The sequence below is a fragment of the Haliotis rufescens genome, unplaced genomic scaffold, assembly GCF_023055435.1.
Source record: "Haliotis rufescens isolate VD_foot unplaced genomic scaffold, xgHalRufe1.0.p SCAF_16, whole genome shotgun sequence".
Lineage (NCBI taxonomy): Eukaryota > Metazoa > Mollusca > Gastropoda > Lepetellida > Haliotidae > Haliotis > Haliotis rufescens.
The window spans coordinates 13,983,365-13,995,931 of NW_025963846.1; the positions used below are offsets into that span (position 1 = coordinate 13,983,365).

Genomic DNA, 12,567 nt, shown 5'->3' on the forward strand with positions numbered 1-12,567 from the left:
ATAGTGAGTTAAACAGTCCTGAGTTATATCACAGAGTGAGTTAAACAGTCCTGAGTTATATCACAGAGTGAGTTAAACAGTCCTGAGTTATATCACAGAGTGAGTTAAACAGTCCTGAGTTATATCACATAGTGAGTTAAACAGTCCTGAGTTATATCACATAGTGAGTTAGACGGTCCTGAGTTATATCACAGTGATGATGTGGGAAGAAAGGCCGCGTTGTTGGGAGGGGGACGTGAAACCACGAACAGGGGCACGGTGCCTAAAAAAACAATTAAAGCAGGAAAATGGGATTCAAACTGATCAGCGGATCATGGCACACCTAAGGGACACAACTTTTTCAAAAAGAATTGCGGCACCTTGGATAAGATGGGCTCCCATGACATCAGCTAGTATTAAAACATGATTACTTTGTGAACAAGCTACAAGGAATTTAGGACTAAATGTCCTGAATGGTGAACCTTAGCGACTTTCTATCAACATGAATTCAGGAGGGACAGATAATGAGCGATGTGAGTGAGTGAGGGAGCGTGTTTCTTCTTTAACGCTGTACCATTCCAGACTGAATGATGGTTGCCAGTAAATTATCAAATCTGGACCAGACAATCCAGTGACATATATTATGAGCATCCACCGTGGTGCAATGACTCTCTATCATTAAGCCACCTCGTAAGTCGACCAGCAATGGGTACCAGTGCTATATTCTTGTGCAAACCCTTCCTCAAACACATGTTTCATGGAAAAGACTTTTGGTATAATGAAACATATTTAAATTACAGATACAATAACACTTCATGCCATTTTCCAAAACTTTATTACACCTTTCCATCCATGTTTAAGTCATCTACAGATATTTCTCCAATAAAAGGGATCCGGAAATGTCCAATGTACACTTGTCCGTTCGCTTCAAATCCTTCACTGATGGCTGGTACGACCTTTGACCCTGGGTCATGATGACTTGCCATGATGTGACCTTGACTGTTGACCTCCAGCAGAAGAGAGTGTTTGGGCAGAAATATGTCATAGAACGCTAGCGGTGTCACCTGTATAAATAAGACAACGAGCAAGATTATTAGAACTGATGCCATAACTGACTGATACCTACTGAGACCAGACATTTGAACTGTTTGGGTTTATGTATCTTGGTAAAAACAAAAAAATCCAATTTCAAAATTTTGGGGGGGAGGCAATTTCCTCAGAATGTTAAGCAGGTATGACTAAAAAATGTGGGGACAGGAAGAATTGGGTTTTGTCAAAATTCATTGTGTTTTGAACTTAAATTTTCAACAAGTTTTAGTTATAAATTGCCTTCAATATATATTGGTAGCAACAGTAGATGAGTTTTTAAACATTTCACTTATTTCCAGTCAGAGGAAGAAAAGAAACCCTTTTCACTTAATTTTATTTTTACATTTCAATTTTTTGGAGTCAGTAGATTCGTAAACCAAGTTGAAACAAAAAGTCTTGCCTGACTTAAAAGTAATGTTGCATAAAGAGAAAAAAGGCGGATCAACTACAGAAAGAAAACAGGTTAATTTTGACTGCTGGTTCTTAGCTCCCACATCAGAAAAATATCAGAGGGCCTGCTATTGATTACACACATACTCTCATTAGTGAGTGAGCGAGTATGGTTTTACGCCGCTTTTAGCAATATTCGAGCAATATCACGGCGGGGGACACCAGAAATGGGCTTCACACATTGTATCTCATTAGTAGTTAGAGAGTGAGTGAGTTGGGTTTATGCCGCTTTTATCCAGTTATATCGCGGCGTGTCAGCTTAATGCAGGTCTCAGACGTTTACCACTTCGGTGAAACCCACGAGCACGGGAATGGTGCTGACAAACCTAGAAACATAATCGGGGCGAACCGGGATTGGAACCCACAATCATAGGTTTCTGGAATGCCCAAGGGACGCAACTCTGCACAGCGAATCACGGTGCCTGAGACGACTGGGCCACCCGTGCCCCACTCTCATTAGTAGTTAATTGATATGTTTCATCTTTTTTTCAACAAATAATCAAATACAAGGAATTTTGAATTTGTTCGGATGATCTGTTGGCTTGTATTTTTTTGGAGGGGTAATTCTTTCAAACTCTGTGACCAGAACATATATTATTAGAGTTTACACATTAGAATTGTTAGTGAAAAAGTTAAGAGTGAAATAATTCTCATATTACGCTGTCATGCTGATGACATCACAAGGTTTCCCTTAATTGTCTGTTCTGTAATAACCCTCATCGGTGATGAATACTATAACTAAGTGAGTGAGTTGGGGTTTAGCAGTCTTGTAATTCACTCAGTATACACCAGGTACACTGGGTTACACTTTTCAGTTGTGTGGAAGTTGGTTGGTTTTTGCCAATCAGCGTATATGAGGGGAGGGGGGTCAGTAAATTTCAATCCAATCCAATTAGTTTCCTCCTATCACAGGCAGAGGTTACTCTGACCAAGTAATCTATTAAAAAAAAGGAATTTTGCAGTGAACAGATGTTAACATTAGATCCAGTAAAATAAAAAGAAATCCTCCAAGATTGTTCACAACCCTGCTACACACACATCTGCTATCTGTGTTTTGTTTGTTGTGTAACTTGCACTCAGCAATATTCAGCCTGGACCAGACAGTCCAGTGACTGACAACATGAGCTGTGATCTACACAATTGGGATACGATGACATGCATGAACCAGGTCAGTGATCCCGTCAGCTGCCTCTTATGACAAGCCTGGATTCCAGAAGGCCAATTCTAATCCAGAATCTTCACTGGTGTTATAAGATCAAAATTATCAACCCAACCATTACTGATATCTGCCTTTTGTGTAAAGAATTTGTTAGTAGGCCTTATATAGCATAAGAATTTTGAGAAAGTTATTGTACAACCTTTGTCATGAGTCTCTTGAGTGCTGGGTATGGAGCTATGATATCCAGGAAAGACCCGAGAACGCTGGCTCCCTCGAACCTCACACTGCCGAGTCCAACATAGAAATGTCCTTGACTGTTCAGCTTGATGTTGTCAGGGTAACCAGGTAGGTTGTCAATCAAGATGTCTGTTTCACCTTGTTTGGGTCCATTGAGGTAATATCTGCATCATTAAGTCATATATATAGTATTCATTTCTGGCCAGGCTTTTAAAAAATTAACTGATTGGGAAGGGGGGGAATGACTTCATTTTTTAACATATTTCTTTAGTGGGTGGCAAAGTATTCTAATGTATCACACATACATGACCTCTTTTGGTCATGGCGTGAACGAAAAGTCAGAATTAAGGGCAAAATTAATTCTGAGTTGGAAATGTTGTTTCTCAACTATGTTAACAGGGCTTTAAAATAAAATAAGAATAAGATTTGTGGGAAATTTTAAGGGGGTCAATAAAAACAAAAGAATTATATTAACAAGCCTAAACATGACTACAACTGTCTAAGCCGGCAAATTGTGATATAATTTATTCAGATTAATATATGTGTCATCTCTTGTAAGACAGGAATATTTATCTTGATGAAATATGAACAAGATACATTCGTTATTTTGGACCAATTTCTGTAAGTGTCATTGGTTTTTTTATTTTAGGATTTAATTTACAATTCTCATTTAGGCCATTGGTATGGAAGGGTGTCCATGATACAAGAATTTGAATGCATCTAATAATACTAATAATGATGATGATGATGATTATAATAATAATGTAATTATTTAAAATGCAATTTTGATCTAAAATATACATTTGATTTCATTTTTAGCAATTGTAACTTCCAATAAGATCGGCTCTGACAAGTAAGGGGTGGGTGCCGGGGATGTGTTGTGACCGGGGATCACCACAGGGGATCACAGAAAGAGACAAGCACAAACATAAGAAACATACCTCCTTATCCTCACCAGGCTCATCTCAGCAATTGCCATGAAACTCTCATCTGCGGACAGGCTGATGCCGTTGGCCAGATAGAGTCCGTCAAGGACAGTGCGAGCTGCCCGAGTTGAAGGGTTGTACGCTATCAGACGACCAAGGTTGTTCATCTCAATCACCTGACAACACATACAGAAACGACTGCTCAGGAAGGGTATCTGAGGAGGGTACAGGGCTGAGTATCCCCTTTTTTCAGACTCTTACTGTGTCAACGTGTGACAGTTGGTTAATGATGGGCTCTGTTCACATCGTGACACGTAGTCTAGCCACCCCCTTCCCCCACCCACCATTTCACTGTCCTGGATCATCACTCCCATCACTGAAGGCACAAGACCTACCTTTCCAAGCAGAACTATTCAGTCTAAATCCAACCCCCCCCCCCCCGCTTCTTCTGGTCAGAGACTGGAAGTATTTTAGGCTAGAAAATTATAGTCTTGGTTCCCAGGCACTGCCCGCATCATCATAAAGTCTGCCACATGTTTTGTTTGAATTTCCATTTTTAAATTTTTTAATAAATCCTAATACTTAACAACAATGCGATCTAATATAGATGCAGTTACTTCCCTTTACATGCACACTGCTTTACTGCACGTCTCCTGTTATGGTCATGGTGGCAATAGGATTTGGTATACAACTGTTTATTTAGTTACGTACTAGTTTGAACAAGCAAAAAAATGCCCGTCTGCACTATATTTTCAAAAGTCTTTGCCTGAGAACCAATTCTTTTATTTTTTTAAGCCTTAGCAGTTTTGAGTACCTCAAACTTGTAGTTTCTCCGATCCCACTTAGTGCTGGAATCGGTGAAGTAGATGATGCCATCCGATCTAATGTCAAGGCCGTTCAGAAAACGAAAGGGTTTGCCATCGATACCTGAAACACAACACGGGCCATGGGTAAATATTTCAGTCAGTTCTTACTTCTGATCAAACGTTCTGATGAAAACAACTTGCATTTACGAGTCGTTCTGCCTTTGAGTATCATGACCCGTCTGATTTAACCATGTTAACACCGGAGGTCTTTGAACACTGGACAGGCAAGCCTCATGTGCTTGTCTCACACTACCAGTAACTACCATAATGCATCATTGTCTGACACTGACCATGATGGCGCTTAGTGCCGAGGTGCCTTTATGGAGTGGGTGGTCAGGCTCAGTGCAAGTTGGTTGAATGTCATCATACCTGACTGCAGCGTTTGAAATAAAACAAATTTGCCAGGCTGACATCAGGACAACAGACTTCAGCCCCTCATTAAAAAAATATGACATGTAAATTTACCGTAGTTTGACCCATACAACGCTTAAACAACAGGCCCCACACGAGTTCTGTTTCGAGTGCTTCTTTCGAATACTGCCCAACTGTCTGGGTTCAGACTCGATTACTTATAGGGAGCCGTCGTATAGCTGGAATGTTGATAAATTTGGCATTAACAACATACACACAAAAGCTACCCCGGTATTTACCTATATGTCCTGGCATGAGAGTTTCTATCTCCCCGGTCGTCACATTTACACGGAGCAGACCTTTGTAGGCGTCCGCTACCACAAGGAATCCATCTTGGTCCACCTTCATCCCCTTGGGTCGGCCACAGTCAGGCTCCAGGGTGAAGCTGCCTACAACACAGGGAGTCTTTGTAGGACAACGCAGGGGTCTTTCTGATGACAACACAGGGGATCTTTGAGAGGACAACACAGGAGGTCTTTGAGAGGACAACACAGGGAGGTCTTTGAGGGAACAACACTGGGGTCTTTGAGAGGACAACACAGGAGGTCTTTGAGGGAACAACACTGGGGTCTTTGAGAGGACAACACAGGGAGGTCTTTGAGGGAACAACACTGGGGTCTTTGAGAGGACAACACCGGGGTCTTTCAGAGGACAACACAGGAGGTCTTTCAGAGGACAACACCGGGGTCTTCCAAAGGAAACACAGGAGGTCTTTCAGAGGACAACATAGGGAGGTCTTTTAGGGAACAACACAGGGTCTTTGAGAGGACAACACCGGGGTCTTCCAAAGGGGCAACACAGGCGTCTTTGAGAGGATACCACAGGGGTCTTTGAGAGGACAACACAGGGGTCTTTGAGCAGACAACACAGGGTCTTTGAGAGGACAACACAGGAGGTCTTTCAGAGGACAACACAGGAGGTCTTTCAGAAGACAACACCAGGGTCTTTCAGAGGACAACACAGGAGGTCTTTCAGAGGACAACACAGGGGTCTTTCAGAGGACAACACAGGAGGTCTTTCAGAGGACAACACATGAGGTCTTTCAGAGGACAACACCAGGGTCATTCAGAGGACAACACAGGAGGTCTTTCAGAGGACAACACAGGCGTCTTTGAGAGGATAACACAGGGTTTTTGATAGGACAACACAGGGGTCTTTGAGCGGACAACACAGGGTCTTTGAGAAGACAACACAGGAGGTCTTTCAGAGGACAACAGAGGGAAGTCTTTCAGAGGACAACACAGGGAAGTATTTCAGAGGACAACATAGGGTGTTCTTTGAAAGGATAAAACAGGATGTCTTTGAGGGGACAACACAGGGTGCTTATTGAAAGGATAAAACAGGATGTCTTTGATGGGACAACACCAGGGTGTTCTTTGAAAGGATAAAACAGGATGTCTTTGAGGGGACAACACAGGGTGTTCTTTTAAAGGATAAAACAGGAGGTCTTTGAGGGGACAACACCAGGGTGTTCTTTGAAAGGATAAAACAGGATGTCTTTGAGGGGACAACACAGGGAGTTCTTTGAAAGGATAAAACAGGATGTCTTTTGGGGGACAACACAGGGAGTTCTTTGAGGGGACAACACAGGGAGTTCTTTGAGGGGATAACACAGGATGTCTTTGAGGGGACAACACAGGGAGTTCTTTGAGGGGACAACACAGGGAGTTCTTTGAGGGGATAACACAGGGAGTTCTTTGAGGGGATAACACAGGAGGTCTATGAGGGGACAACACAGGGAGTTCTTTGAGGGGATAACACAGGGAGTTCTTTGAGGGGACAACACAGGGTGTTCTTTGAGGAGACAACACAGGGAGTTCTTTGAGGGGATAACACAGGGAGTTCTTTGAGGGGATAACACAGGATGTCTTTGAGGGGACAACACAGGGAGTTCTTTGAGGGGATAACACAGGAGGTCTTTGAGGGGACAACACAGGGAGTTCTTTGAGGGGATAACACAGGAGGTCTATGAGTCATTTTTTTTAAATCGTCTTAGCATAAGGGTCACTTTGTGCCAGTGGATCCCTTGGGAGCTTTACTTAAGGTTGCAAGCAGATCAATCTCATTCAGATTAAAAAGGTAATCAAATACTGACAAAAAGCAGGAGGGGTACGAGGAGAGCTGGAAATGTGGGACAGTGATGACAGGCTATGGAGGTGTTCTCACCACAATCAGGGTGATCTATCCCTGTCCTTGCAACCAATCGTAAATTGTTTTTCTTGAATGCCCAAATTTTTCCATCAGCACTGCCTGTGTAGATAGTCCCTAGTAAGGAAAAAGAAAAATCAAACCTATTAAAAAATATATGATCACTAGCCTTGTTCACAATCAAATACCCTATCAATACATCAATGTAAAGAGAGAGGTGTTTGATACTATCAAGGCATAAAATGTCATTATTGCAATCAGAACATCAGATTTCTGTTATTTGCAATGGAGCGTGGTCCATAATATGGGGGTGTTTAGAGGGGGAGCCATCAGATTTGAACAGATTTATGGTCACTAAAATTTGTGGAAATTTGTGGATTCGCAGAATCCATGAATAGCAGAGCAATGCTAACAAATAATTTTAAGTTATTGGTGTTATAATTCATAATGTCATACTGGTCATACCATCTTTATTCACAGCGAATGATTCCGGCCCAACAATCTGGCCCTCAAACAGCCTGGTTACTCTCTGGAGGTGAGAGTTGGGCCTAAGGCTGCCCTCAAGACGAGGGATGGAACAGTTGAAACTGAAAGAATGTTAAACATTAATTAGGCCCTGATGAATGAATGATTACATTTTCATGCCAATCCAGCTCTTACGAAACACCCCCTCACATTGTTTGACCGTCCGTACACATCGATACATTGTGTGAAGCCCACTTCTGGTGTTTCCCACCTTGATATTGCTGGAATATTGCTGAAAGTGGCGTGAAACCCGACTCAATAACTTTATTGTTTGTAAGTACTGCAGATGAAGAACACAGAGCTCTACATGTGTTTCCTTCTGTTTACTTGATGGAAGACACCCCATATATAGTCCTACTAAACATTCATGTTTCATGTGAATTGCATCCTTTGACTGTAGACTGTGGTCTAGTGGTAGAGCATCAGCCCGGAGAGCGGATGGTCCGGGGTTCGATCCCCAGCCGCGTCATACCAAAAGACATTAAAAGATGGTACTTGTTGTTACCCTGTCTGGCGCTCAGCATTAAGGGGCTAAAACAAGGACTGGTCGGCTCGGAGTCAGTATACTGTGTCTGAGTGGGGTATTCATGTTGAACTGCGGCATGGTATCTCAGTGGGATAGCACTATAAATCAGCATGAGTCCGGACTAGTACAAGCAGCCACCCACACACACACAGACACAGACACAGACAAGTCACTATATAAGTGCAAAAATCTTGGATGTGACATTAAACCCCATTTCACATCACCTCACCTTCGACAGTAAGAGAGGCTTTGAACCATTAAACAAAAAAGCTTTGTGCCTCACATTTCTTATGAAAGATCCATATACTGTCGACACACAATCACCAAGGTCATGCAACCTGACCACATGAGACCAATTTTCATATCCTCTTAAAAAGCATGGTTCCATGCAGACCTATCCTGCCCCAAAATCTCCACAGGGTAAAGTGAGATATCACAGTGGTTGTCATAGCAACTAAGATGACGCTTACACATAAGGCTTGGGGTCTATCGGAGATGGCAGGAGATAGAGTGTTACCATGGCAACCAGACCAACAGTAGCTGATATCACTGACAATCTGAAAAACAACAGTCCAAAATAACAGCACAAGAGAGCCCAATGAATCTTGTTAAACATTACCAAATCATTTATATAAAAGGCAGGGATGGTAATGTATTTCATTTTAAGTTAGCCACAGGGCACAGATATTAGGGGGGGTAGCTCGGAATTTCAGAATGACGACAAGAATACTTATGCTGATGGTACATGTTCGAATATCATTTCACCATGAACTATATAATTAATTTGTTTTGTTTTGTGTTTAATGCCACACTCAGCAATATTCCAGCTAAATGACGACAGTATGTAAATAATCGAGTCTGGTCCAGTCAATCAAGTGATTGATATCATGAGCATCGATCCCTGCAATTGGGATACGATAACATGCATCAACCAAGTCAGCAAGCTTGACCATCCAATCCCATTAGACTCTCTTGCGACAAGCAAAGTCACCTTTTACGGCAAGCATGGGTTGCTGAAGACCTATTCTACCCCGAATCTTTACGGGTACCATGAGCTATAAAATGAGCAGTTATAATTAAAAAATATCAAGCATCATGCAAAGTTGACAGTATCAATATTTATTTTTTCCCACATAAACAATCCAAACAGCTCGAAGGATAAAATAACATATATTGGGCTACACATATTGAGCTATGTGTTTTTATATTCAACACACCCGAGTGAGCTGGATAGCAGAGATCTGTAAACCATGGTACATAAATACAGCCATGTGGCTCTCCAGCTCACCTGAATTATGAAGAAATAATGGCAGACATGTTTAATTGCGGAATAACGTGAGCCATGTTTAGAGACACTATAACTGGGATCATTTATACAAAGTTTCAGCTCCATAGGTCTTTTAGTCTCAGAGGAACTGTGGAAATTTTTAACATTAGATGGACAGACGACAGACAATGTGCTAAGACCCAGCTTTCTTTACTTTCAATATGATGAGCTGAGAAAGTGTGGCCTAAGTTTATATTAATGTTATGTGAAACTAGTCATAATCTTCCAGAATGTTATCATTAACTCCATGCAGGTATTGCTATCTTATATATTGATTACAAGACCATTTCAGCTTCATATTTCGGCATTGTTTTAATAAAGGTCACTGGTCTAATGGTTTGAAAGTGGATGAAAGTATTTTGATCGAGCCTTTCATAGATTATCAAATCATCTTACTCCTCAGTCTCGTCACGCCGAAGACCCGGGTTTGATTCCCGACATGGGTACAATGTGTGAAGCCCTTTTCTGGTGTCCCCCGCTGTGATATTGCTGGAATATTGCTAAAAACGGCGTAAAACCATAATCACTCACTCACTACTCCTCAGTCTGGTATATGACACGTAGTATGTACATGACAGTGTCAGATAAGTATGAACATGTAACAACATTCCATTAACAATTTACACACATTTTTTCCAAGGAATAAACTCACTTGTTCTGAACCATTTGAGGTGTTTCAGTGGCTGAAAACAAAAACATTCATGTATACAAGAAATACACCACATTAATGGCAGTGACAGTGATATCATTGATAACAGATTGCAATAATGTATTACCTGAAGGGTTAATTCAACAAAATCTCTACATTATGCATCCATGTTTGGGGCAAGTGATAGGAATATCTACATTGTAGATATCACTGCTATGAAATTGCATCATAATGTTTTGCAGACCATTGTGACATCACTGGTTGATAAAAGTGGAAAAAATCCTCTGTAATTTCCCCTTTTAACAACTCTTGTTGATATATTTGATATCAAAAGAGACACTTGGATGAGATTCTCTATATTTACAAACCACCATCATATAGCTGGAATATTGCGGAGTGCGGAGTTAAAGAACAAACTCAAAGATGACCTTGACCTTTGATAGACAGGGCACCTACATTTCATATGGTAGGATTTGTAAAGATACATGCAAACATAAAGTTTTCAAAGCAGTGCTCTAACCTTAGAGAAGGCATACACTACATTTAATATTGCATTCATTTTTTATTTACTTTTTTGGGGGGGGGGGGGGGGGGGGAGTGTAAACTACATATAGACATTTTATTGTGATTGACCTTTGACTTTCTCATAGAGTGGGACAAAAGAAATCCAATGGTCCGAGTGAAATTTGTCCATTGTAGGATATCCTCTAACGTCAATAAGCTTTGTGTCACATTGAAGAGAAAAGCATAATACATTCCAACATACACTACACAATTACCTAAGAAAGTGACCTTGACCCCTGACATAAATGCAATTGACATGTGGTGAGGTAGGATTTCTTGCGATAAGTTAATTTAAAGTTCCATGCATGTAGACGTAGGTATGCCTCAGAAACTGACAGTGATATAACCACACAGTTTTTTTAATTAACACTGACCTTGACCTTTGACTCATCTTAACCAAACCTTTTTCAAACAAGGGTCCCATCTTACAGAAAATGTATAAGCCAACTTTGATGACAGATGCATCAATGCTTTTTGAGAAAGTGTAACTATACATTTTTGTGAGTTTTGTCTCGTGACCTTGACCTTTGATCTTTTTTCATGATAATGTGCCAAAAGAATTGTTCAGGGCCATTTAGAAGAAATAAATGGAAGAATAATCTTTGATGTTAATAATCTAGTAGCTGGCTTCAGAAAATTGCCTGCCGCAGTCGGATTCGAACAAAACCTTCAAGCAGTCCTTGCTCACAGGGCTGCTGACATTGACCTTCCCGTAATTAAACGACCCGTGAAGATCTGGGGTAGAATGGATCTTCAGCAACCTATGCTTGCCATAAAAGGTGACTATACTTGTCGTAAGAGGCGACTAACGGGATTGGGTGGTCTGACTTGGTCGATGCAGGTCATCTATCCCAATTGCATGGATCGATGCTCATGATGTCAATCACTGGATTGTCTGGTCCAGACTCCATTATTATTTACAGACCGCTGTCATATAGCTGAGTGTGGCGTTAAACAACACGGGTCCATTGGGTAAGACTTCCCCCCTCCAAAAATATATATAGTTAAAAGGATTGAGCAGCAATGCATATATAACTTTTGGAGGGGGATTCGGGCAGAAGTCTTTCTGCTCATTGCCATGGATATGACTAACTGACTTTGAAAAAACATCTAATTGACTTGCCTTGAAAATATATTTTCTAATGAACTTTGAAATAAACATTTTCACAGATTTATGTCACCAGTGAGATTTAGCTAAAATTATCACCTGTCGGTGTGCATGTTGACTAAATGCAAATACATGGACAAACTGCTGGAATTGGACAAAAACACACACCAAAAAGCGAAGACCAACGACTTGACCAAGTCAGAAAATATAAATATGAAGTAGATACCTTTCACTGTTTACCATAAGTTTGAAATCTGTGTCAGTTGAGAGTTGATTCGCCACGTCTTTTCAACCACAGTCGGTGACCAATCTGGTGATATAATGTCCAAGGCAGGTCCTTCACCGCATTCATGTCCCTGCGGCATTGTCAGGAGATCGGGGTGAACACTGGCTGACCAGTGTCACGGTCAAGTGAAATATGACCCGCATTCATGACGAGGCGACCTATGTTGTTTACTGCCCGACAATGTGCTTTTCTATTTTTAGAAACGAGGTCACAGGAAAGGCAGGTGCGGGTTGCCATTATAATCTTGTAGCCTAAGAAATTAGTTATCGCCCTTGATTGAAATTGAATAAAGATGTCTGAATCATAATTTGGTTATG

General features: G+C 41.1%; 1 protein-coding gene across 3 annotated transcripts; it reads right to left on the bottom strand.

Moving 5' to 3' along the window:
- Window positions 1-797: 797 nt before the first annotated feature.
- LOC124137144 (adipocyte plasma membrane-associated protein-like) lies at window positions 798-12,377 on the bottom strand. Of its 3 annotated transcripts, none has more exons than XM_046503351.2 (10): window positions 12,205-12,377; window positions 10,296-10,326; window positions 8,787-8,873; window positions 7,731-7,852; window positions 7,284-7,382; window positions 5,357-5,506; window positions 4,655-4,767; window positions 3,856-4,016; window positions 2,877-3,078; window positions 798-1,043 (listed from the first exon to the last, which is right to left on the bottom strand). In XM_046503351.2, exons 2-10 carry the CDS (start codon window positions 10,307-10,309, stop codon window positions 816-818), a joined length of 1,176 nt encoding a protein of 391 aa, XP_046359307.2. In that variant the 5' UTR covers window positions 10,310-10,326; window positions 12,205-12,377; the 3' UTR covers window positions 798-815. The 3 variants fall into 3 exon arrangements, with proteins under 3 accessions (XP_046359307.2, XP_046359298.2, XP_046359290.2); XM_046503342.2 differs by having other exon boundaries at window positions 12,191-12,376; XM_046503334.2 differs by lacking the exon at window positions 10,296-10,326 and having other exon boundaries at window positions 12,191-12,377.
- Window positions 12,378-12,567: the final 190 nt, after the last annotated feature.